Source organism: Cottoperca gobio, chromosome 11, assembly GCF_900634415.1.
Source record: "Cottoperca gobio chromosome 11, fCotGob3.1, whole genome shotgun sequence".
Lineage (NCBI taxonomy): Eukaryota > Metazoa > Chordata > Actinopteri > Perciformes > Bovichtidae > Cottoperca > Cottoperca gobio.
In genome coordinates this window covers 6,314,054-6,337,975 of record NC_041365.1, presented here as the reverse complement: position 1 = coordinate 6,337,975, position 23,922 = coordinate 6,314,054, and the positions used below count along the sequence as shown (strand labels likewise).

At 40.5% G+C, this 23,922-nt stretch overlaps 2 protein-coding genes across 4 annotated transcripts; both read right to left on the bottom strand.

Moving 5' to 3' along the window:
- Positions 1–115: 115 nt before the first annotated feature.
- On the bottom strand, positions 116–7,704 carry LOC115015315 (uncharacterized). Of its 3 annotated transcripts, XM_029442490.1 has the most exons (13): positions 7,515–7,704; positions 5,319–5,365; positions 5,154–5,231; positions 4,728–4,870; positions 4,516–4,638; positions 4,374–4,431; positions 3,979–4,242; positions 3,557–3,693; positions 3,313–3,429; positions 3,100–3,157; positions 2,235–2,300; positions 1,994–2,109; positions 1,561–1,881 (listed from the first exon to the last, which is right to left on the bottom strand). In XM_029442490.1, exons 2-13 carry the CDS (start codon positions 5,341–5,343, stop codon positions 1,711–1,713), a joined length of 1,356 nt encoding a protein of 451 aa, XP_029298350.1. In that variant the 5' UTR covers positions 5,344–5,365; positions 7,515–7,704; the 3' UTR covers positions 1,561–1,710. The 3 variants fall into 3 exon arrangements, with proteins under 3 accessions (XP_029298348.1, XP_029298349.1, XP_029298350.1); XM_029442488.1 differs by having other exon boundaries at positions 116–2,109; positions 7,515–7,699; XM_029442489.1 differs by lacking the exon at positions 5,154–5,231 and having other exon boundaries at positions 116–2,109; positions 7,515–7,699.
- Positions 7,705–12,440: 4,736 nt separating this feature from the next.
- On the bottom strand, positions 12,441–22,608 carry LOC115016032 (uncharacterized). Its single transcript, XM_029443700.1, has 23 exons — positions 22,558–22,608; positions 22,348–22,405; positions 21,941–21,997; positions 21,697–21,845; positions 21,168–21,269; positions 21,007–21,055; positions 20,837–20,917; positions 19,962–20,582; positions 19,824–19,871; positions 19,464–19,600; positions 19,036–19,137; positions 18,868–18,925; positions 18,582–18,730; positions 17,759–18,416; positions 17,414–17,542; positions 17,083–17,193; positions 16,543–16,848; positions 15,942–16,004; positions 15,705–15,838; positions 15,485–15,616; positions 15,252–15,309; positions 15,090–15,164; positions 12,441–14,268 (listed from the first exon to the last, which is right to left on the bottom strand). The coding sequence occupies exons 1-23, from the start codon at positions 22,606–22,608 to the stop codon at positions 12,962–12,964; spliced, it is 4,635 nt and encodes a 1,544-aa protein (XP_029299560.1). The 3' UTR covers positions 12,441–12,961.
- Between the last annotated feature and the right edge of the window lie 1,314 nt (positions 22,609–23,922).

Sequence of the window (23,922 nt, the reverse complement as noted above, 5' to 3'; positions counted from 1 at the left end):
ATAGAAAACATTTGTCAACATCAGTATCATTCCATTATACACTATATTCAACTTAAATAATATTATCTTCAGTGGTGCACACACAAAAAAGCAAAAATAGGTAATCCAAAAAAAGTTGAGTAAATACATTTAAGCACAAACCTAAAGCAGGTAGGTATCACATTTAATGAATTAAAAAAATAATTCTTCTTTGGCGTTATTCACACAGCTTGTACATAACAAATGCAGTCACATTGGCATAAAATGTAGGTAATAATTTATCTGTTGGTCTGATCTAATACAATTTATAAACACTAAAAAACTGCCAGTCCAGCATGTTTTCTCACCCTCACTTAGTTAGGATGTATGTTAAACCTAGACATAAATGCCATTACATTTCCCTTAAATTATCTCATTATCCCTAATACTCGAGTCACTTTTATAATTCTCAGATAACAAAAACACAGGCCATCATAAATATACTTACTTCTGAATCCAAAAACATTAGCTTTTGTTTTTAGGCAACAAGATGACGCAACAGATACACTTTTACTTATAACACCTACAAATGTCCAAGCACCTCCAAGAAAATATTTCACAATCTGGGCTTAGTTCAGCGTAATGGTTCACAATTACATCTGCTTGTAGATTTGGATGAAAGAAAATAAAACAAATCACCATCAGTTTCATATAAAATAAATGTTGTCATAAATAAATGTTGAAAGTAAAACGGAACATTTACTTTAGAAGAACATTTATTTATTTATTTTTTATTTTATTTTTTAAATGGCACGGCGCGATAATACAACCCAGTCCGAAACATCGGAGTGTGATTACATTCAATGAGGGAGAAAGTCCCCTTCAGTAGAAATATGGTCTTAGTGAGGTATAGTAAAATATGTGGAGTTAAAATGTGGATATGCAAACAGATTTTGTTTAAATTAAATTTTCTGAACTTCTCAAAATCAAACCAGCGGCTCTGAAATTAGGATCGTAATAAACAGAGTTTGCCCAGGTGGGATGAAAGCACTTGACTGGGACAAATCAAGACCAACGCCACCGCTGACTGCAAGAGGACATTGCTGGTGAGTATTTGTCCAAGATCCATTACTGCACTTGTAGTTAGACATCATCCCATGGCCTACTTGGATGGCGTGATGGGCCGTAGGTTGTATCCTACACCTCTGTGAAGCTGTCTGGACATGAATGTCTCTGTCCAATCTCAAGAAACTCTGGAGTAAAGCTGCCACTGTGAGCGAGGGGGAACTCCTCAGTGAGAATGCATGTTGATCCTTGCAGCATCTGAATGAACCAGACAGACAATGCTGTCCCACACTGCCCGTCTGGAGACTTGGATGATCTTGTGCCATGTACTGATATTGCCTTTTTTGTTGAGTAGCATCTGAGCTCATCTAGTTCAGTCTCTCTTTTCTTGAAACTCCCGTGCCAACTTTACTACTGGGATTGTACCACTGCTCAGTGAAACCCGCCTCACGTCCATACTTTGAGTCAAAAAATGACCAGTCCTGAGTGTGGGACACGGCCAGCGGCTGCCACTCATTTTATGTCTGTGGGCCCTCATTTACTCTTTGTACAACCTCTTACTAGATCTTACTTGAGAACCGTGTTGTCCGTTGTAATAATTTCCCCCATAAACCTTTTGGTATTTTGTTCCAGTTATGTCTTCCAAGTGGTTGACGTATTCATAGTCATTGAAATATTCATCCACCTCTAGATACGGAGTGACTGTGCCGTGTCCTTCTGCTTCCATGTATTGATCGGCCTCTGCATCTCCACTGTAGACATCTTGCTGAAGTTGTGAGGATTGTTCAGCTCGGGTATTTTCAAATGATCCAGTGTCATAGTCCAACTCACAGTCCTCTGACTGTAACTCTGGAGACTCTGGAAGATCGGAGTCAGATGAAGGAGAGTATGCAGATGACAGAGGGATGCTGTCCACGCTGAAAGAGCTCCTCTCCAGCAGCATTGCACCTTTGGAAAGAGGCAGGCTTACCTTGAACACAGGATTGGTCATTTTCCTCTTTGCCGTCATCCTTTTTGGCCATTGTGACAGCAGCCCGGCACATTTCTCCGGCATGCCTCGATCTGAGGTCTTGTTTACATTTGGCCCTTAAAATAAAAAGTGTAAATTGGAGCCACAGAGGAAATTACTTAATTAAAAATGTTAAATTACTTTTAAAAAAGGCCCCTTAACTTGTAATTTCAAGTGAAATGTTGCTTCCCAAGACACACACCTTTGACAGCTATTTTCTGCTTTTGGGTGTTAGTACATGTCCATCCATTACAAAGCATCTTTACACCTGGAAAAGAAGAAAAACAATACAGGAGGTATACAAACATACACATCTTTGCACTACAGTTGCACTGGGCGAAAGAATATGTTAAGAGTTGTTTGAATGTTGGAAAATAAACAACACAGGTCAAATAAAAAGACTTAAGGAGCGTAAAGAGAAGAACAAAGGAAAGGAAAAAAGTTGTCAATAATACAAAAGTACATAATAAAATATAAATTTAACTCAACTCCTGTAGGTCCCAAATTATAAACTGCTCTCAAAAAAAAACAAAAAAAGATGCTTAGAAGTTATATTTGATTAAATCCCTGCCTCTTAGTCATACGCATATTCAAACAGCAGACGGTCCCCCATGTAAGGGAAATCTAGTAGTCTTTGTCTGTGCAAGGTCCATGGAAGCAGAGCAGTCTCAGAGTAAACATCTGTAGATGAGATTAGGAGCTCTGTGGCTTGACTCAGATATTAGATGTTACGGCTGTCTTGTCAGAATGTGTCGTCTTCAACGTTATCCATCTTCAGGTCAACATGTGAAGGTTAAATATATCCTGAGAGAAAGTCTGTGCTCCAGAATTGATGGCGGCGTACGCTGCGACTACGTCTTGGTATTCACTAGTCTTGCTCATCCTCTGTTCTCCTTGTACAAGCTCCTGCTATTTCTTTACAGTCACCTTTTAAGCCTGGAGCGAGTTGAGTACTCCAAACTTGAGACTTTGTGGAGCATTACTTTTATGCACAGCATCAAGTAATCCAAGAAATGAATCTGAGGTTATGGGACAAAATAGTGGATGGGATATGCATCTGTACTTACACCAGTGGTAACTTTTGCCAGTCAGTTGGATACCGAGGGATTCTGGTGCGTTTACCACCTGGGAATATGAGAGGTTTGAACATTTTTGATGGACAGATGATTACAAGTGAACTCTACACCTTTTATGGTCAATACTTAAAGAGTCTTTTTACACCTAGGTTAGCATAATCAAGGCAGAATAATCTGTGCATACAGTGGAAGTAAATGTGATACCTTCAGCTCTCCTCTGCCCTCCTCTTGCTCCACTTTCCTGGCCAGTGATTGGAGAAGCTTATAGTTGTCATTAATATCTGCCATCATTACCTCCACCTGCTCAGGATGAGTTTCCATCTACACACAGACGTTTTCAGTGAACTTTAAAAGTTAAACCGAGCATGTTCTCTACAGCCTTTGGATGCGTAATGATTAAGTAGTCGTGCTCTAGTACATTTCAATAATTTATCCACAACAAACTGACCAAGTAGTTCACGATATGGGAAGATCTGGTTAGGTGATCAATGATGTCCTTTTCGTTGGCTCTGATGCGGCAGCAGTGACATAAGAAACAGTATGTGCGGCCATCTTCACTTCTACATTCAACGACGCGGAAAAGACCTGTTGCAAACACGTAGAAACAGCTTCTTTTAAAAGCAGTACTTTGACATTTTCGGAAATACACTGATTTGCTTTCTTGCCAAGAGATATAAAACATCACTACTCCTGTCAGGACTGAATGGTAAATGAGTAGCTACAGACAGCAGTGTGTATTTGAAGATGACGTCTCTGTTGGTATAGCTAAGTCTGAAGAAGAGCATTAGCTCGAAATGTCGCTTGTGGGTGTGTAAATTGCACATTGTGCAGACCTTTGTTTATATTTTCATATTCTTAGTCAGTGCTCACCAATAAGAGGATTGGATCCTGTGTAGCCATCAAGACAACTGTTTTCGGATAGCACAGTGTGTTCTGCTACAAAAGCTACAGTTTGTTTAGTCTCTGGCACTGCTGAGGTCTCGAGGGAGTTTTTGGACTGTCTTTGTTGGTCCTCGGACAGCAATACAACCCTCTGCGATTGGGTGGAATGGTGCTCCAGCTGCACAGATGGGGTCTCTGAATGGCTTTCAGCTTTACCCTGTAGCTCTCTGAAGATAGTTATCAGGGTTACTGCTGTGGTGTTAAGAAAAAAAAAGACACAGATTACATTTAAAAAGAAAAGACACAGGAAATAAAAAGAGGTGGGATTGAAGCAGTGGAGAAGTGTTGAGATCCACTGTTCTGAACAAGTAAAGTTAACTAACCGTCATTCTCACGGAGTGTTGCGATCGTCTGGTAGACAGCGTCTTCCAAATCTAACCACTTCATTTGAAGGTGCAAAAAGATGTGAGTACTCGTATCCAAAACATGCACAAACAAAGTCATACGCAGGAAAAAAAAATATACCTGGATATCCCCCGGTCCCTCTTTTCCCTCAAGTATTTTGGCCATGTCCATCAATGGCCAGGCCAGCTTAGACAGGTCTGACTTCTCCTTCCATTCAGACAATAAGTGGGGGTACCAGGCTTTCTGTCAAGCAAAACAACACCTGTGAATAAACTACAATCAAAGGCAGCACACAACATTGCCATCATGACCTCTTCTACAGTACTACTTACAATGTAGTTGTATCTGTGGAGACTTCCCATAATATGGTTTCGCATGTCAGCTTTACTAAGTCGACAGACACATACCTCACATAGGTATAATACTTCTCTGTTGTGTGTACCCGCCTTCACACATTCTATGATACTGCCCAGGCCTGAATGTACATAAAATTATAGATTATTTCAATACACACAGGTAGGGCTGTACTGAATAGAGACTCACGCTGTAATCTAACGAAACTGACGAGTTATATTCATTAAAGAAAGTTGATTTAATTAAAAAAGATCATGATCAATGATCACTTTATTGAAATTGAGGATTTTCTTTTTAGGGTGATTCAAAACCTCAATAAACGCTTTGAATGTTTAAAAACAAATAGCATTCAGTACAGCCCTACACACAGGATATACACAACATAAGGATTTGCTACTACAGACCAATAATGGGCTGTAATCTGTTCTTGTTGTTCAGATACACCTTCAGAGAACCAAACAGCTGGCTTTTGGGAGAAACACCTACAAACAGAGAAAACATCAGACAACCTTAATTACAGAAAAATGGCATAAGCATGCTAGCCCACATGCAGAGAGTAAAAGACATACCTGTTTGTGCTTCAACCGGCTGCATCCTGCAGTTGTAGAATCACCACCTGCGTACAGTTGAAGTTGGAGCTTACAGTTAATAATTACAATTTGAGTCTGCTTGTGTCCAGATGACCGTTTTAGTTGTCCCCTTAAATAGCATGAAAAAAAAGAAGAAATCATAAATCAATAAAACTTCCTGAAACATTTAAATAATGAAAAAGGTAAGAGGAAAAGAGCATGAATCAGGGTCAGCCATGACAGACCTCTGACCACTATTATGATCATCATAATACTACACACTCATACACTTCTACATGTAGAATGTTGTGGAAGTTTTCCTGCTTTACTCTGGAGAGATGTATATAAAGTCAAATAAATGGTGATAGAGACAGAGTTGTCTTTGAACATTTATTTGAGGCCTCAAAGAAACAAGTCATACAGAACACCGTGTAGTCCTGCAGGAGAGTGCAAAGAGGACGAGAATACACAGAGGTTTTATACACACTTGGTCCCTTGACTCTTGTGACTAAGTGATAAACACAGCAGGGGACAAGGGACAAACGGCTGATGAGCTATAGAACAATAAAACAACAGTCAACAGGTGATTGATCAGCACATCTGTTATTTACTGTAAACAAGCAATAAACCAAAGACGATCTCTCTGTTAGATTAGTTCCTTTTGATTTTTGTAAAGTCATTCCCTCCAATCTGAAGAACCCAATCCTTTGATCTTTGGCTATATATGTAGATGCAGAGACATTTGCTTCTCGGAGCAACATAGCAGACTTACAACCTGTGTGTAGGAGTTTGAACATCATTTGTATGTATTAACTCAATGCTCCTTCTTGCAATAATATAGATTAAACCCTTTTATTTGACTTGGATCCTGACTTTGTTTCTTTTATAACAGTTATGTAAACACTAAAGGAAGTGGCAACTCGGTGAGTTAATCAGTTAATCAGGATGTTAATTGGATGAGGACTGTCTGTGTCCTGTCTTCTAAATGACACCCCCATATAAGATGAAACAGCAGTTGACCCCTTGATAGGGGAACGTGTAAAGTTGTGCAATCATGCATAGAGTGAGAAATAGGCAGATCATCACTTGTAACGTTATTTGGACATTATTTAAACAGTAGACATTTAAATTGCTATTACAAGAAGCAATAGTGATTTGACTTCAGATAATCATTATATTATGTAACGTCTCTATTGCTCACGAAGGTTTACCGCAAGTTTACTGACTTCCATCATTTGTTCAAAATAAAACTACAACTTTAAATGATAAAACAAAACATCCATTAGCAATTGTCTCACCGCCATTTTTAAGCAAGTAACACTTGCAACACTTCGCCTTTTGCAATTGTTATGTTAAAATGTTTATTTGTGCATACATTTAGTTTTGTGTAAACTTATAACTGGACATTAAATTATTCTTACATGGACAATAACAAACGGTTGGCTTTAAATTAAACTAACCACCAGATGGCGCCGCTATATCATCACACTGTTCAGACAGGACGGTGACCAAAATACCATTCAAAACCAAAATATTAAGTAGTTATCTAACGATTTAATTATTGAGGCTTTCCGCAAACAATTACCGAGAAGAAGCACAAGAAGTTCCCAGTTTGTTGTTCATAGGGACAGAAAACAGAAAACTTCTAACGTGAATCATAGCAGTTAACGTTACACACAGTACGTCTTGTTCTGTTGTCACTTTGCTAAACTGATAAGATAAATTATTAAGCGTTAGCTGGCTGTTTTGGCAGGCTAATTCATAAATGAAGAGTGTACATTAGTATAAAGGCCGAATATTCCCACTTCTATAAATCAGTGAGTTACCACTAACGTTTAACTACTAGCTAACGTTACGTGCTACGTCGTCTAACCATTACAATGGAACAGCCAACGGTAATCATACTAAGTTAACTGCCGTTAGCAACCAACGTTAGTAACGTTAAAGTTAATTAACGTTAGTAACAAATCGTATTAAACTATATTTAAATGTGCTTTATGCCACAAATGACTACACGTGTCACAAATAGGGACATTAATTCACCCAATGGAGTTTATCTACTAACTTTTCTGTTAATTTAAGCAACCAAAACTAACAAGCTTGAGTCCGACGTGCCATCGAAACAATGTTACCGTTAATTAATTTTTAAACAAGGTACAGTTAAAGACACTGACTTCCTACTGTAGATGAATTTACCGTTAGAAAGTTATTGTCCGTCTCTCTGTTGCTCGGTCGAGGTGATCGAAATCTAAAATCTGTGGATACAGTTGGGCATCACAGCTACTGTCTGTTTCCGCGTTGAGAGAGCGGAGCGAGTAACAAGTTCTCTTGGTTGTCAAACTTCTTCTTCTTCTTCTTCTTCTTCTTCTTCTTTGACGGTTGCCAACCAACGATTTGGTGCATTATCACCACCTACTGGACTGGAGTGTGGAGCAGTAAATTGGTATACAAATAATACAAAATAAAAACACAACTAAATTCTCTCTATTATTCCGGTTGGTCTTAAGAAATTAATTCAAAGATTATGTGTTTTCTCTGATGTCTTCCCTAGCAGATTGTTTTTCTTCAGTTAACCCTGACATTCCATCTGGCAGGAGGCTGCGTCCATCAGGACCAAAACCTCTCGCCATAAAAACAGTTTCTTCCCCTCTACAGTCGGCCTCATCAACAAGGCCAGAGACCCCCACTGACACTGTCTCTCCCTCCCACCCTCCCACCCTCTACATGTTACATTAACGTACTGCTTATATTGTATATTGCACTTTGTCTATAGTCTTTATTTTGTCCCTTCTGTCTATATTTTGTATATATTGTTACGTTTTTATATATTTGACGATTAGCACCTACATACCACAGCAAATTCCTTGTAGGAAACTTACATGGCAATAAATAAGATTCTGATTCTGATTCTGACATTAATTCTCTCCTCTCTTCGCCATACCTCTTGCAGTCTATTGGTACATGTTTCACAGTTTACCGCTTATTACAGTGTGTGCATAGCCCAAGTTATTTATTCAATTCAAAAGTGCAGCAAAACATCAAATTATACTCATGAGGGCCGATCGGCTTCACGGCTACACAGACCACAGTAAAGCAGTTAGCTGTCTCGCTGTTCCACAGAAGGCCCCGATGAGCTCTTACATTGAGTACATAAACACAAGCGTAGTAGGGATGTCCTTCTTATTGGTCGGTGTAGGTCATTGTCCAATGGCCTTTGTTGGTGCGGTAAGCGAGTCCTCGCCTCTTGGCACAGTTTCATCCTTGGTGTCCTTATTTGGTATCTGTTTACATTTTCTTGGAACTTAGACTACATTATGTATACATGCTATACAGTAGATTTCTGGTCGGTGTCTTGACCTGGCACAGGGTGTTACAGTTTTACTACAACATCTTCTCAGTTCGAGGAACTCTCAGGGTCTTCTCATGCCCTGGGTTACTACCGGTCAGAACAACACCTTCTGTTTATAGTGAAGGTGCATCTTTCTCTCACGCATTCCTTATCTGGCTATATTCTAAACAAAGTTAGCTCCCTGCACCCAGTGAGCCACAGTTTGAAACTCTCTGTGTGTGAGCACTCTTTTCAATATAGTAATACATACAGTTGATTTAATAAAGGTATAAAGGTGCAACAACATACATACCAATGCATATAGTTAATTAATAAAGGTATAAAAGTGCAGTGTAAATCTAAGAGCAAGCAAGTAATACTAAGTTTGGTGAAAAAGGATACAAAATAAAGTCCTCACTACACCAACCAGCGTCACGTTATCTCAGCACGTGCTTGACAAGCCTTATGCCCGGGGATGCAGGTGGTAAATCAAGAGAGTGAGACAAATAGCGCCCCTTGATTTATTGTTAGGAGAAATAAGACGATGGGAAACGGATGATCTTAAGGCCTCATTTTTACTGCAAGAGATGTGGAATATGTACAAGAGGGAAGGATAGGTCATTGAGATTTTCAGAACTTAGCCAGCTGTGTCCTCGGAGTACACAAATATACTCTATTGTATCCAACTTTGTTCTTCTCCAGTGAACTTCTTTTGATTCAGTTATAACTTTAAGACTAGACCAGACTTCACCTCTGACCCGGAGGAAAGACTTCTTCTACGACAATGCGGAGTGGAGCTAAAAAAGCACCCCTCTCCCCTAATTGTTTTTACAGACAGTCTATTTAGCATTTTTATAAAGGTGTCACGTCCTAGAGAAGATCCCGCCTCCTCTGGTCAGGCTTAGTCAGATTTAGCTCTGACGCCAATATCTTTAGGGTCGTTCAAAGTTTACATGTATTTATAGTATTTGAGGGTTTCATAGTAAAACATACATTTGCTCATGACTCCATTAAGTCTGGGACTTGCCAAGTTACATTATTTTAAAAACAGGTAGTTACCATCCCAGACCATGTACTACAATGATCATACTAATCAAAACAAATAAAATAGAGACTATCTTGCGTAGTGATCACACCAGACGCGACTCCAAATCAGGGCCGTAAGGTGTGTGTGTGTGTGTGTGTGTGTGTGTGTGTGGAGGGTGTAATGGCCCTATATGAAGAGAAGCTATTCTACCGATGTAATCCAATACACAGGTCACATAGAGGATTTCTGTATTTTACTGTATTTATGATTACATAAACAGTAAAGTAAGTTCTGCTGTGTTTACCATGGTCACTTGGGAGTTTTAGATGAAAAGGACAAACCGTAGAAGAAACAGAGCCCCACAGCACCCGCTAAGCAGAAAAGTTTCTGTGCTGATAATATCCTCTGGATTGCGACATCCTCTTGTTTAGTCCTTGTTGTTTCTGTTTCTCAGGATTTATGGCTGCAGTTGGCAGGTTTATGTGCAGTAAATTACATCTTGGCCAAATAGATTAACTTTATGTGAACACGGGAGAACAAAGAGTGGCTGAGTATGTATTAATGAGCATACAATTCATTTGCATTACAATCAAGTTTCTTTGTTCCCTGGGTCCCTGATGAGGGTAGCAAGGCAGGAGTTTTGAGCGGGTGTTGGGCCTTATCACATGGGTGCTGGTCTGTGAAAGCAGGCCTGCATGTCGTAAATTGGAGCTTAAGGATTGGGTTCCTCACCTTTGATCATCTGGTGAATATTAGGCCAAACTATGTTGTGCTTGAACTGGCTTTATTGGCTTTATCTGATCATTTTACGTCTTGTTTTCACAGCTGAAATCAGACGAGAACAAGAGAAGGAAGTGTAGAACATCAACATAACAAACACCGGTCAGCATAGTGGGTGACTCTTGCTCGCTAGCAATAAAGAATTCTTAGAAACTAAAAGAAAAGAAAAAACATTTTTTATTGACATCTATTGAAAGTTTTCTGGTACCGGATATAATCCTCCACAACAGACACTCCAACTACAAGAAACAAACCATAAGAAATTATTACACAATGTGTTACAATGTATGTAAAATAACAATAAATTCACAAATAATCAGCTTTATACTTACACACACTCAGTTACATGTAAAGTTTGTGTGCGTATGGTCTTCTAGGAGACATGATCGTCTCTCAACAGTGTTCCTTGAATCATCACAGGATTAAATCTAGACCAGTTTAAGTCAGGACACGCTCGATTCACTCCTGCTCATTGTCATCCACGTTCACACTCAATTTGGACACTTTTACAGGCTTATTCTGTAAACATGAGTCTACCTCCACAATCCATTCTATATATTCAGTAATTGTGATCATTTGGTTACCACAAGTTATCCCATACACAGTTAAAATAGTCCTGAGTGGAAGTGTAGACATATGTCTTCATCAACATCTCAATTCGAGTGCATTCGTGTTGGAAAAATACAGCACCAGAGACATCACTTGAGATGTGCATGTCATTTGTGCGCTCCTTATTGCAATAATAAAGTGCTGAATTGTTGAGACTGAAGAACTGGTGTCGACGTGAGTAATTTACTCATCACAATGTTCCTGTGACTATGGCTTTTTAGAAACCAGTGTGGGGGAAATAATATTAATTTGTATTAAGACTGTAACACTTAAGTAAACTTTGCGTTAGGGACCTATGTTCTGCTTAATTTGCTATAATGCTGCTGCAACATGCGTCTGTAGAACAATCACAGAGCGGGAAACAAGACCTCTGAATGAAAAGTACTTTTCCCACAGAACATAGTGTGCTTATTTCTGTGGGGTAAATAGCTTGCAGTCACCAGAGAAGAGATGTTGCTTCTTGTATCTCATCTCTATATTGAGTCTTTGTTCTCCCCTTCAGAAAGAAGAATTTCTCTCACACCAGTTGCTCTGCAGCTCCCTCAGAGGTCTGGCCTTGATACCATTTCATGTATCACTTTAAAGCTCAAGCAAATACCACGCATAGAGGAAGATAGTCAAAACCTGACAACCTGACCATGAAACCAAACTTGCCACAGAAATGTTCTCCTCCCTTTCTATCCCTCCCACCATTACTCTCAGGAACTGTGTTGAATGAGGAAATGAGCCCAATGAGGAAGTGTGAAGTCACTGTAATGGAACAATACTGATTGCTGAAGTTACTCTTGGGTCATGTCTCTCATTCGAGATATCTGTATATATTCTGGGTGTTAGATTTGAGTAACCTGCTGCAGAAGTGTGTGTAAGACAGTTAGCGCCTGCTGCAGGTATCCACCCACACTCAACTGCCTAAACTATTTCCTTTCGCACTCTGTCGAGAAGATTCTGTTCCTTTTCAGCGCATCTCCCGTTATTCATAACTCATGCCTGACGAGATGCGTGCACCTCCCTATGAATACAGTCCTTCTGCAGAAAATTGAAACTGTTCAAAGTGTTCGTTCAAGAAATGACAAATTTGTGAGACTACATCATGTATTTAATCTGGGAAGAAGCATCTGTAACTATAGATGGGTTATTGACTTGGGCTCCAAATTTGACATACAGAAGTTAAACCTAATTCTGCGGAAAGTGATTTTGGATCGACAGTTTTCATTATGCCCATTCCCTCTACTGATGCTTTGGTGACCTGGTCTAATTTGAATGGGAGAGATGGTGTGTGTGCATGGTACTCTGTACATGGTGAGACAAGTGAGACATTAGATGCAATCTGTGTTCCCACAGATCATTAAGACCATACAAAACATTCAAACAGAAGATCTGCATTTTTACGGGAATTTTATTAAAATGAACAAAACATGAATTTATATAAAAACGACCAAGAAAAAAAAAAGGAGGTGACCGCTCAAGATGTTACATTAGAAATGTTAAAAACTGAAAAGTGCTACAGTAGCTTAATCTGCTTTTTGAAAAGGTTTACAAACTTATCCTTCATATATAAAGCAAATATGATTAAATGTACAGCCAGTATCCTCAACTTCATAAAAAAAAATGAATGTGTATATGAACACACACAAACGCATTAAAAAAATAAGATGGCAATGAACAATTTACAACTAATTTAATTTAGAGCCGTGTGAAGAGCCCAACATTCTGGACGGCATCTTTCTGATAAAGACGTGATATGTTAGCCACATATCTAAACTAAATTATGTCCACTAGAAACCAATACAGAGCCATATTTAATGGGTGTACTGCAGAAATAACTTGGTATTCAAATGGTTTAGCAGGTAGTTTTCATGGAGTCATCCATCGTATCGGGAGCGAGAGTAAAAAAAAACCCTAGTTTGCAGATGCCTTGAATAGGACTTCAATGTTGGCTGCGGTAGGATTGTGAATGAATGCAGGGTGCGTGACCTGAATTCCCTGGTTCCCCTCAGCGTGTTCCTGTACATTATAGCCGTCCACAAACTGGTGGTTAGCATGGTTTGGCCTGGCAGTTACGATGGTGTTAATGGGAACCCCAGTGCTGTCAGTCTGTGTGTTATCTCGTGGCTGTGGGTTATCGTTGGTGACTGCACAGAAGATGGGACTGGGCTGGTTCGCATTTCCAAAGTTGCTCTGAGCTTCGACACTTCTCTGGTGTTGTGCGCCGCTGGAGTCTCCGGTGCTGGCAGAAGGAAAGATGGAACCGACTGTTTTGGCTTCAGTCGCTCCGAACCAAAAGTTGCCCCTCGTTGAAGTGGAGCCCTCCAGAGAGGATTTGTTGGCAAAGTTAGCAGAGATTGAGTTAGGGCTAACGAGTTGGTTCTCATGGCCCAAGACCACAGGAGCGGCTGCGGTTGAAAACATCTCCTTAAATGAGTTAGTGGAGGGTGGATTGTGTGTCACATTAACCATGTTATATGTAGTCTGCACAGACTTTGGATCCCATGTTCTTTCCACACCACTTTTAGATGTATAGTAAGCGCAGGAGGTAGCAGTGTCACCGTTATCTGGAGCTGACGTGCAATGGTAAATGTTTAACTCAGACTTCCTCTTTCTCACCAGAGCAATTAAGCAAGCAAGCTTTCTCCTGTCAACAGTGGATATGTCAGATCCAGGTCCTGCGTCTTTGTCCTCAGGAGACAGGAGGGTGGAGGTTGCAGAAGGGTCAACAGAAGTAGGCTCATAGGCTGATTCGGGGCTGGGCTGACTGATAGGCCTCAGCTTACTGTATGTCGGTTTGTATATAGCTGGCAAATGATCCTCGAGTTGGGGGTCATTTGTGCCAGATCTGACCTGTGTTTCAATAGATTCAGCAGCTGGTCTTTTCTTGGTTGGAGAGCATTCATCTCTGGGAGACACTGACGGGGTTTGACTGGTTGTAGGACCAAAAATACAGGAAGAGGGGTATTCTGAGTGCACCTCTTCCTTTTTCACTTGCAATTCTGGGACAGGCCTCTGATGCTGAGAGTCTGGGGGTCTGGTTTCTGGCTGCTTTTGGGGACTGAGACATGTGCCAGCACTAGAGTCTGGAGAGACAACAGCATCAGCATTTGAGGACCCACTGGCCACATCTACAGGACTCAAGACTCTTCTTGGTTTGACCCCATCCAGATCTCCAACAGTCTTTTCCGAATTATATTTCTCCTTTTTTTTCCCTGCTCCTAAGAGAGCCAGTGGAGAAGGAATAACAGAACACAGGTAAAGACAAATATATATATATATACATTTATTTTTAAACTGAGCAAAACTCAGAGGAGCGCCTTGTAACCTTAAAAGGTCAGCCAACCTTGATTCTTGAGGAGTTGGAGCATCATTTGTTCACCGACAAATAAACCACACACACACACACACACACACACACACACACACACACACACACACACACACACACCTAAAATTGATGCAGTTGTGACGCTTGCAACATTGAGGCTGCTAACTCTCGGACAGGTGAACCGGGTTGCCTGCGGTAAATGATGGCTTTAACCTGTTTTTGCATCGTTTATCGTTGCAGCTGGGTGGATTTTTAGGCACTTCAAACACAATACTCCTGTAAGGCACTAACCTTGTCGTTTAACTGTTAATGATCGGTAAAGAGGATCGGCTGTCTGTCAGGGAAAAAAATCTAAATTAGCGTCCCTGATTTCACCTGCATCAGCTGAGGCTCAGGACCAGTTTTTAATTTCCATTCTTAACATTTCCAAGACATGAATACACTGTGACAAGTTAAACTGTTCAACTTGTCATATTTTTATTTATAAATATTACAAACCGTAAAAAAAAAAAAAAAAAGTAACTAAAAAGATGAATACATACTTAAATGTATAACAAAAGAGACTAACAATAATCACCAAGACAAACTTACAAGTATGGTGCAAGTCATACCAGTTTCTGGTTAGCTGGTAAAATACATCATACATTTAGATTATTAGTCACTTTAGTTAAACTGTGTATAAGAATGAGAAACTGGGCTCACGGGACTCACCCTGTTGTTCTGGAGTACAGGTGGTAGGCCAGGGGAGTTTAGGTTCTTTCTTGATGTCTTTAACCATTTTTAAAGCTACAAAAAGCACAGTTGAAATCAAATACTGTATACTCCCATGTACCATATACTCTGTAGAATTGACAAATTAAAACATAATGTTACCTTCACTGAACGGAAGAGACCTAACATATTCAAACAACCCTGGTCTCAGCAGTATACACTAAGTGAGAGGAGACACAAGAAGGGCAACAATTAGCATACATTAACTTGTTTAAACTGAAATTGCTTATCAGAAAGACAACAAATATGTTTGAATACATCATTAACCATCTCTTAACCCGATTACCCCATGGACATTTAGAGAACACGCATGATTCAAGAACTTAAGAGGTTACCTGCGCATCCACCTTGTTGTGACGCTCGCATTTCGAGAGCCTCCCGACGATGCCCTCTACAATGTACTGTTTCATCTCTTTAAGAAGAAACTCAAAACGCCAGAAGAACAGAAAGTCATGGTGCAACATCTGCTGAAACACACGCATAATATCATTTAAAAACATGGGAGCAACCGTTAAATACTTTTGTCGTTTTCGATATTTCTAGTCCATTACTCACGATGTATTTTAACTTGTGAGCGGATCTCATCATGTGTTCACAGATGTCATTGTGGGAAATCATCTCCATGCAGCTCTCACACAGGAAGAATGGGCTCTCAGACATCCCTCGACACTCCCACACAAAGCCCAGACCTGGCGACCACACACTGTCTTTAACATGTTGTGTGCTTTTGTGAAATGAAATGAGATAATGAGACGTGAAAAGGGTTTGCCGTGTGAGGATGGACACACCCACCTATGATTGGTTCACGGTCAAGTCCCGTCACCCTCAGGTACCTGGACAAATGACTGCTTTCCCCTGTGACAACCATAAAAAAATTATTACAATTAGTACATTAAATGGCAAACAACACCGACTAAAGAGTTGATCCGTTTTTGATGTTTCTTCCCAGTAATACATTTTTGTCTATGTACGTTTCAGTCTTAAATAGCTATTTTCCCAAGCCCTTCTAAAAAACAAAGTTTCTTGGGTGATGGCCCAGGCAAAAAGTATGCACCATGGTCAATCAAAACTATAATCACACTGCTGGTTACATTGCTTAGCGTCTGTGCCGGTAATCCTGTACGCTGCTCCAATTTGGGGGCGTGGCCGAACGCCATCTACTATACATAAGAAACTGACTATGGATAAGTTACTCAAAAAAAATCCCCAAAATTTCCCTTTCAGTTATTTCCAAACTAATGTTGTAATCCGCTGTAGTTCACAATATGCATAACCTTATCAATTACATTGCTTTGGTAACCTACGTCACTGCTTTTTGCTAAAGGCTGAGTGGGCGTTTCCATTTGGAAAAAGCCTGAAAATAACGCAGACGGAGCTGGCCTTTAACACCTACCTATTGAAATGATTGCGACTGCTTGTGAGTGACTTGATACACGTTCTGGTTTCAGGCTGAATCTGGGTTGGTTCTGCCGTTCTCTATTCCCTGTAGCATCAGAAGAGAGCGGGTCCGGGTTGAAGAGTTTTACAGGTGCCGTTTCCCGAGAGCCTTTGTCCTGTTTGTCCTGTAGCTCTGGATCACGTCCCTCCTGCGGTCGTCTCTTCTCGGGGGCGTCTCTGCACGTACCAGGGGTTTGGGCGAACCTGCCTTCGGAGCCAGTGGCGAGAGGAATCGCATAACTCTGTGGTTTCCCCATTTTGACTTCCGGAAGGAAGGAATAAGAGATTGTGGCTTTGAGTACATGAGTGATAATGCAAAGAGACAAATGCCCATTCATTATTTTATTAAGGCAGCACACAGCTTCTTGACTGAGTTTCTCATGTTATAGCCTTCACATCTTTTACTCTGGAAACTTCATACGTATGGTAGACTGGCAGGGTAGGAATGCTGATTCTCAACCTACTTGGCAAAGTGCATGACATAAAACAGACATACCTGCAACGCCTGCGTCTAGAATGCTAGTCAATAGTGTCTGGAGGCCATGTTCGTTCTCCTGCTCCGATTGGTTATCCGGAGAAAGTTCTTCGTTATGTGGCACGTACATCCCTGAGAGACAAAATTGAAGTAATTGGTATATTGAAAATTCTATACTACCGTGGCTCATTCACAGGTCTTCTGATAAAGACACGTCATGAGTTTCAAGAAAAGATCTCAGCTAGGGCAATACATAAGTCTCAAGACGACAACAATCCACTCAGGAATGTGTGAAATTCTAAAATACAGATACATTTTAAACATGGTGCTGAGAAAGGACTCTTGAATTTACCGTCAGCTGGGCTTGAAGCTGGACTGGCGAAGGTCACTTGCGGTCTCAAAACCTCTGTACTATCGGTTGTGGAGGGTGATGAGACACGCACGTCTCTGGGTCTCACAATTGCTTTCAGTCTTTTTACAGCTGCGAATAAAGAGAGAGAAAGAGAGATGATTAAGACCGAGACAATACAGTACGTACAAAATGATCCAGAGCAATGGAATTTTTTTTAAAGCGCCACTGTGAGCCATCTTCCTGGAAAGCTGATCATTTATGATGTTTCATTAAATACAATCAAATAGAGGCCGATTCATAGAGATTTACTGAGTGATCTTCCCTATATAAAAGAACAATACTTACCAACTGCAGGAGGGTTTTCACTCGGCCTTTTCGTACTTGTGAAGTTATGGGACGGCTCTGTGGGCGGATTCTTGGTCGTGGTCGGGTTGGGGTTGGGGTTGGGAGCTGCAGGTGCTTTACTCTTTTGAACGTTCGGCGCAACACCGACTGTTGACCCCACTGAATTCTTCAGCTGCGTGACCGTGACAGAGACTTCAGTTTTATCCCATTTAACTGACATTTTAGTCATATTAGCAGCGGCTTCAGGTTTAGATGTGTTTTTCGTTTTGGACGCAGGTGCAGTTCTGCAGGCGGCTTCACGCACCACTGTGGACTCTTTGTTAGCGACTGTGGCGGCTTTACATGAAGTTGTCGCTGTAACTTTGGCTACAGTACTTGAGATGGCTGCACGAGAGGTGGAGGCGGTTTTTACTGGTGCCACACTTGTGTTAATAATGATTTCAGCTTTAACCTCACTACTTCTGGAAACAGTCCGGCAGGTGTGAGTGTTGTCAGCTGACTCAACTTTGATTTGGGTCATTTTGACACCTTCGTTTGATTCAGGGGGGGCTCCGGTTGTTTTGCACGTGGTTTCAGTCATCACATATGCGGCTGTAGTTTCCGAGTGTGGCTGTGCCTCAGATTCTTCATGATCATCATCGATCTCCATCTCCACCACCTTTTCAAAGGAAATAAAAAACACCATATTTGTAGACTGCTCATTGTTCAGCTGCCAAAGAGCTACACAACAAAACAAGCTGAGAAAAATCTGCATTTCCCAACTCAGCATGCAGTTTGACGTCTGAGTGATGTTACAAACCTGATCCGTGCCAAAACGACTGACCTCATAGTCGTCCTCTACAGAACAGAGCTCAGGTTGAGCATGAAGACCGACTGATGTGTCTACAGGTTGAACACCAGACAGAGCTGAGGTTGAAGGGAGTCCAGGCCCCCCGTCCTGCTGATCCTGAAGCACCTTCACTGTCTGTATGGCTACGTGTATATGAAGGAAATAGAAATATTGTACAGTAAAAAAGTTGGGCTTTTTCCACTCACCCGATGATTGAATCAAATGAGCTTCAAGCTAAACTACTAAAAACATTAAAATAAATAAAATGAAGTATATGTACCTGATTTAAAGCTTTGTTTTGAGAGGCTATTGTACATTTCATCATCCAGATCAACAACCTGGAGTCCAGACGTGAACAACAATTAGTACAAATGAAAATTGTTCTAATTTTCACTTAATGAACTAAAGAAAATATAACCGTCCACAAATAAAATGACCAAGACCAAACCTGAGCTTCTCCATATCCATTTTCTTGTTCAAACATAGCAGCAAAATATCCGATCATCTTCTCCTGGTGCATCAGTGGTAGAGGTGGCAGTTTCTTTAACCCCTAATGTCAGAAACATACACACGGGCAGGCATTTCTACAACAGAACAGACATCTGTCGTTTATGTATAGCATGTGGTAGAACATACGAACTAGAGGAAAAGGAAAAAAAATATTATGATTATGCTATAATTTTACTGGTCCGGCCCACTTGCGATCAAATTGTGCTGAATGTGGCCCCTGAACTAAAATGAGTTTGACACCCCTGCTACAAAGTGATCTCTTCATGGCCAGTACGGAGAGGAGGAAGGATCAAAGCACAAATGGCACGTGAGAAGTCTACCAAGACGTCTAAAGAAATTCAAACCAATCCTTTAACATGTACTCACCCCCAGATATATCTTCTGGTGTTCAACTCCGGTAACATGGCTGATGACGTCCTTCTCTGGGATCTTCAGGGAGCAGCACTCGCACAGGTAGACGGGGTCACGCTCATCACATTGGCATTCAAGAAGTGCACTTAAGCCTAGAAGATACATTTGTTCACTCTTAATATTGTGTTAGAAACCTTCCCTCTTATTTAATGCTCAGGTAAATGTGGACAGTAATGTTATGAGGAATCAAAAGTACGCTAACTAAAAGTGCATTTTTTTAAATTAAAACGCCAATTCATCCTTTTTAAAACTAATAATCCAACATTTAATACTTTCATGTTTAGAGATAAAAATAGTAAAAAAAAAGGCACTGACCAACCACGGGCTCTCGAGTCTTCCTCTTGAGATACTGCCACAACAGATCTGCTTGTTGGCGGTTCACATTAGAAGATGCTGTAACAACCACAGACTGAGGTATTTTCATAGAAACACTAAAATATAGTATTTACATACCTTTGCCCTTCTCCGTCTCGTGAATTGGTTTGCCGCTTTCTCCCTCGTCTGTCGGGGTCCCCTGCTTTTGTCCGCTACTTGGCAGGTTTTGGGATTCTTCACGAGCTGCGTCTTCTCTGGAGGCGAGCGGCTCCATTTTATGGCTTATTTCTTGCTTTACATCCTCAACAGGACAGGAGATTATCCTCTTCTGGTTCAGGACATCTTTGACACTTTTGCTCTTCTCTTTTCCAATCGGCGTTCCAGCCTCTTTGTCCGTGTTCTTGCAGCTTTGTGGCATCTCACTCGCTGCAGGCTCGTCCATCTTCTTCATCTTTATTGCCTGGCATGTCTCACTAACTGCTTTCTTCATCTCTTCTGAACTTCTTGAAGACACCTCTCCTCTCTTCTCCAATCCTTTTTCACTTGGTGTAGGAGTTTCCTTCTCGTCACCCTTTTGTAAACAACGTGTATCGGTGACTTTAGCACCAACTTCTTCAGAAATCCTTTTCGGGCTCGTCTCACTGGTGTCTGTGGTCTTTTGACTCGTCGTGTTCTCACAGCCCTCCATCACCCTGACGTTTTTCTGGCTGTTGTCTCTCACATGGTTCTTGTTGACATCTTTCAGAGTTTCTCTGGGGACTAATAAACACACATGACGCAACAAAAAAAAAAAGCATTCAATTATAATCATCGACATGCAAGCAATAATACAAAAACTAAAAATGAGCTGTCAAAAATGAAGAATATAGAAATACATGTAGAAATGTGTGAATAAGAATTTACTCTCATAATAGGTTCCCACCTCACAAGCCTCATTACTCCAGAAATGTATGTTTCCATAACCGTACCAGTACCAGGGGTCATATTGCACATAGCACATTGCCATGACTTACCCAGCTTTTGTTTAGGAATAATTGTGGGTTCAAGCTCTGCTTTTCCAACTCTCCACTTTGCAGATGTCAGGATGGTTATTGCTGGAACAAAAGAGTATAAAATGAGTCAAGAAACCAATCCACAATTACAGATGACAATGTGGAACATTTATTGCATTAGAAATGCTCACCAGTAGAGTAGGAGTATGGCTCCCAGATGGGCATGTCTAACTTTATTACCTTTGAAGGCAGAAAATATGGAATAATTGCATGAATGCAAAAGAATAAATGCCTGACTAGAAGAGATGAGACATGAAGATGGTACAGAAACTCAATTTCTGATAAAGAATACCTGGATATGTGATATGGTGTGAACACGCCCCGCCTGTTTTGCCAAGTCCATTAAAGTCTCTGCATCAGTGCTCGAAGTCAGGGAGCCGGGGTGGAAACGGTCCTACACACACACACACACACACACACGAAGTCAGGATCCAAATTAAATAAGAGTTTTAATTAGTATTCTTGCAAGGAGCCAAGTTTTAGTCAGGAAGTCAGGAGGTAGTTTAGGTAAGTCCTTCTTTTGTTTACACAAATGGGGGGCAACAGTAAAGACAGAAGTGCTGATCAATCAACTGAGGAATGTTCTTTGATTGATCCATAAGTTCAGCTGCAGTTCACACTCCTGTCCCCTGCTGTACTAAACACTCAGTATCTGTATTTTTATGACCAAGTATCTGACATGACCAACTGTGTTGATGTTAACCGCTTTAACAGCAGCCTTTGCACAACACCCGAAATGATGACAAGAAGTACCGAGCGACGATGAGAGCATAACAGTCGGCATTAATAGAAATATAACGCAGTGCAAGAAAAACGCTCACCAGAAATCTTGCAACATGTTCCCGACTGAACACATGAGCGTGACATTCTTCGCCCGACAACGTCCTCTGACAGAGCAAACACAGGAATCCCATTTCTACGTGCTTAGTGTTTCGGTCAGACTTGCTGTGCATGACCAGGAATCGACTCCCTGCAACGACGAGGCAAAGAAAAGTCAAAAACACCCAAATCGCGTTTCTTATTTCTGGCAAGACTTTTTTTCCCTCTCTCTCCGATGGTACTCACCGAGCAGAGGAAATCTCTCATTTTGTTTGAGTTTGCTGTACGTTTCACGCTCTGGAACTGCAAGGACAGACAAACAAGCGTGAGTCGGATGAAAATAAATCAATTCAATTGATCTTATTTAAGGCTAAGAAAAGGATTGCATCACTCACCGCCACGCTTTAAGACAGTGTGTGATGTAGATCAAGGTTCTCCATCACTGCAGACAAAAATCCAGAATGAGACAACCAAACTATTTCAAACTGCTTCATGTTGTTCGAGTCGACATGAGCAAAAATGACCAGTTCAAACCATCTCACAGAGCACACGTCACTGGTCACAATTTTGACTTTGGTGCAGAGAGGAAAGACAAAGTGAGTTTGTCTCCCAAGCTCTCTCTGAACAGTTTCATGTATAAGGACAATTCATACCTTTTCGGTAACTAAGTTGGACGAGGTTCTGAAACATCCAGTTTGGCAAATCAAGAACCTGAGAGAAGAAAAACAATTCTCAATTAGTCATGACTAAAGAAAATGATTTAGTTGATTGCAGGAAACCAACTACATTTCAAAGCTTTACTGTGGTTAGTTGTTGCCTTTTAGACAGAATTGTGTTTTGCACACAAGTTCTTAGCGTTTTACCTTCACCGTCCTCTCATTGGATTTCCTTTCCTTCTCCTCTTCCAATGCCATTGATCTCAAAACATTCACATCAAGACGATTCTCCCACCCAAAAGTAAGCCGCCAGGGATTCTGGTACAGCTAAGAATTTAAGACAAAAGCTTGTTATTATAAATCAAGGTATATCCCTAGGGAAGCCTGCTGTATATTCCTGGGTTTCTGCGCCCTGCAAGACTCATTATGTCTCTGTTCTGAACAGCATTACCGTGCAATGATAATGTAACAATGACAAAAACATTTTGAAAGAGGTTCACTATAAAACTACAACAAATATAGCTAAGGCTTAAATACATGTGGCATCTGGAATTCCTCACACACTTAAGTGGTACTGCTTCACACACACACACAAGCTGCACTGGCGCCACTATAATGAACACAAACCACGTAAATAACTTGAAGCTCACCAACGTGTGTACGAGATGTTTTGTGGAGTCAAAGTGTTGTCTGAGAGACGACTCGGAGAAAGAATCCTCACAAGCAAAGCATATGTAAAAAGCTTCGTTCTGAACGTGACTGCTGACGAACATCACAACCAGGGAAGCACCTAAACAAAACAAAACAAAATAAGAAATGATATATTTTTAACACCTCACAAAAACACAATATTAACAAGTGGGACCGCTCACCAATAAGGAGTTTCTTTCGCTGCAAGCTCTCTTTGTGTTCTCTGTATAAACCCAGATTGGGATTCCAATCTGATGTTGAAAAAAGGAAAGAGGGTTAAGAGAATAAGCTTAATAAACATCAAAATCATTTATCATTTAAAAGTAGCACCAATGTTAACATTATCTAGAACTTTGTGGCCTAAAACACAGAAATTCTTTTTAAATGATTTTCCAAGATGGACGCCAATTTTTGGAAATTGTCACTGTAAAAATTTTAAAAAAGGAAAATTTGCTGAAGCTAAATTCATGAGTCATGTTCAGATGCAAAACTCAGTGTGAAAAATAAATAATATACTTTTATTATTATTATTTAAATTACTGACAGATTTAGATCTAAATATAGAAATGTTACCTGTTAGGCCATTACAATCAGCACCTGTAAGAAAGGAGGAAATAAGCATATCTTATTTAAAATGAGTTTAACAATACACAATAATATGAGAAATGAGAGAAAAGTGAATGGTACACCCACCAAATAATTTCGTCACCATCTGGAGAAGAACATTAGGGACAGATATTAAAGTACGTACGGTCATATTTCGTAGCATAAGACTTTCCGTAGGAAGCTTGGACAATGTTAACGTACCAGTTTGTGTTTCCTCGTCGACACATGTGTGCAATACAGAAACATGTTCTCAGAGCTCCAACTGCAGTTCTGCCA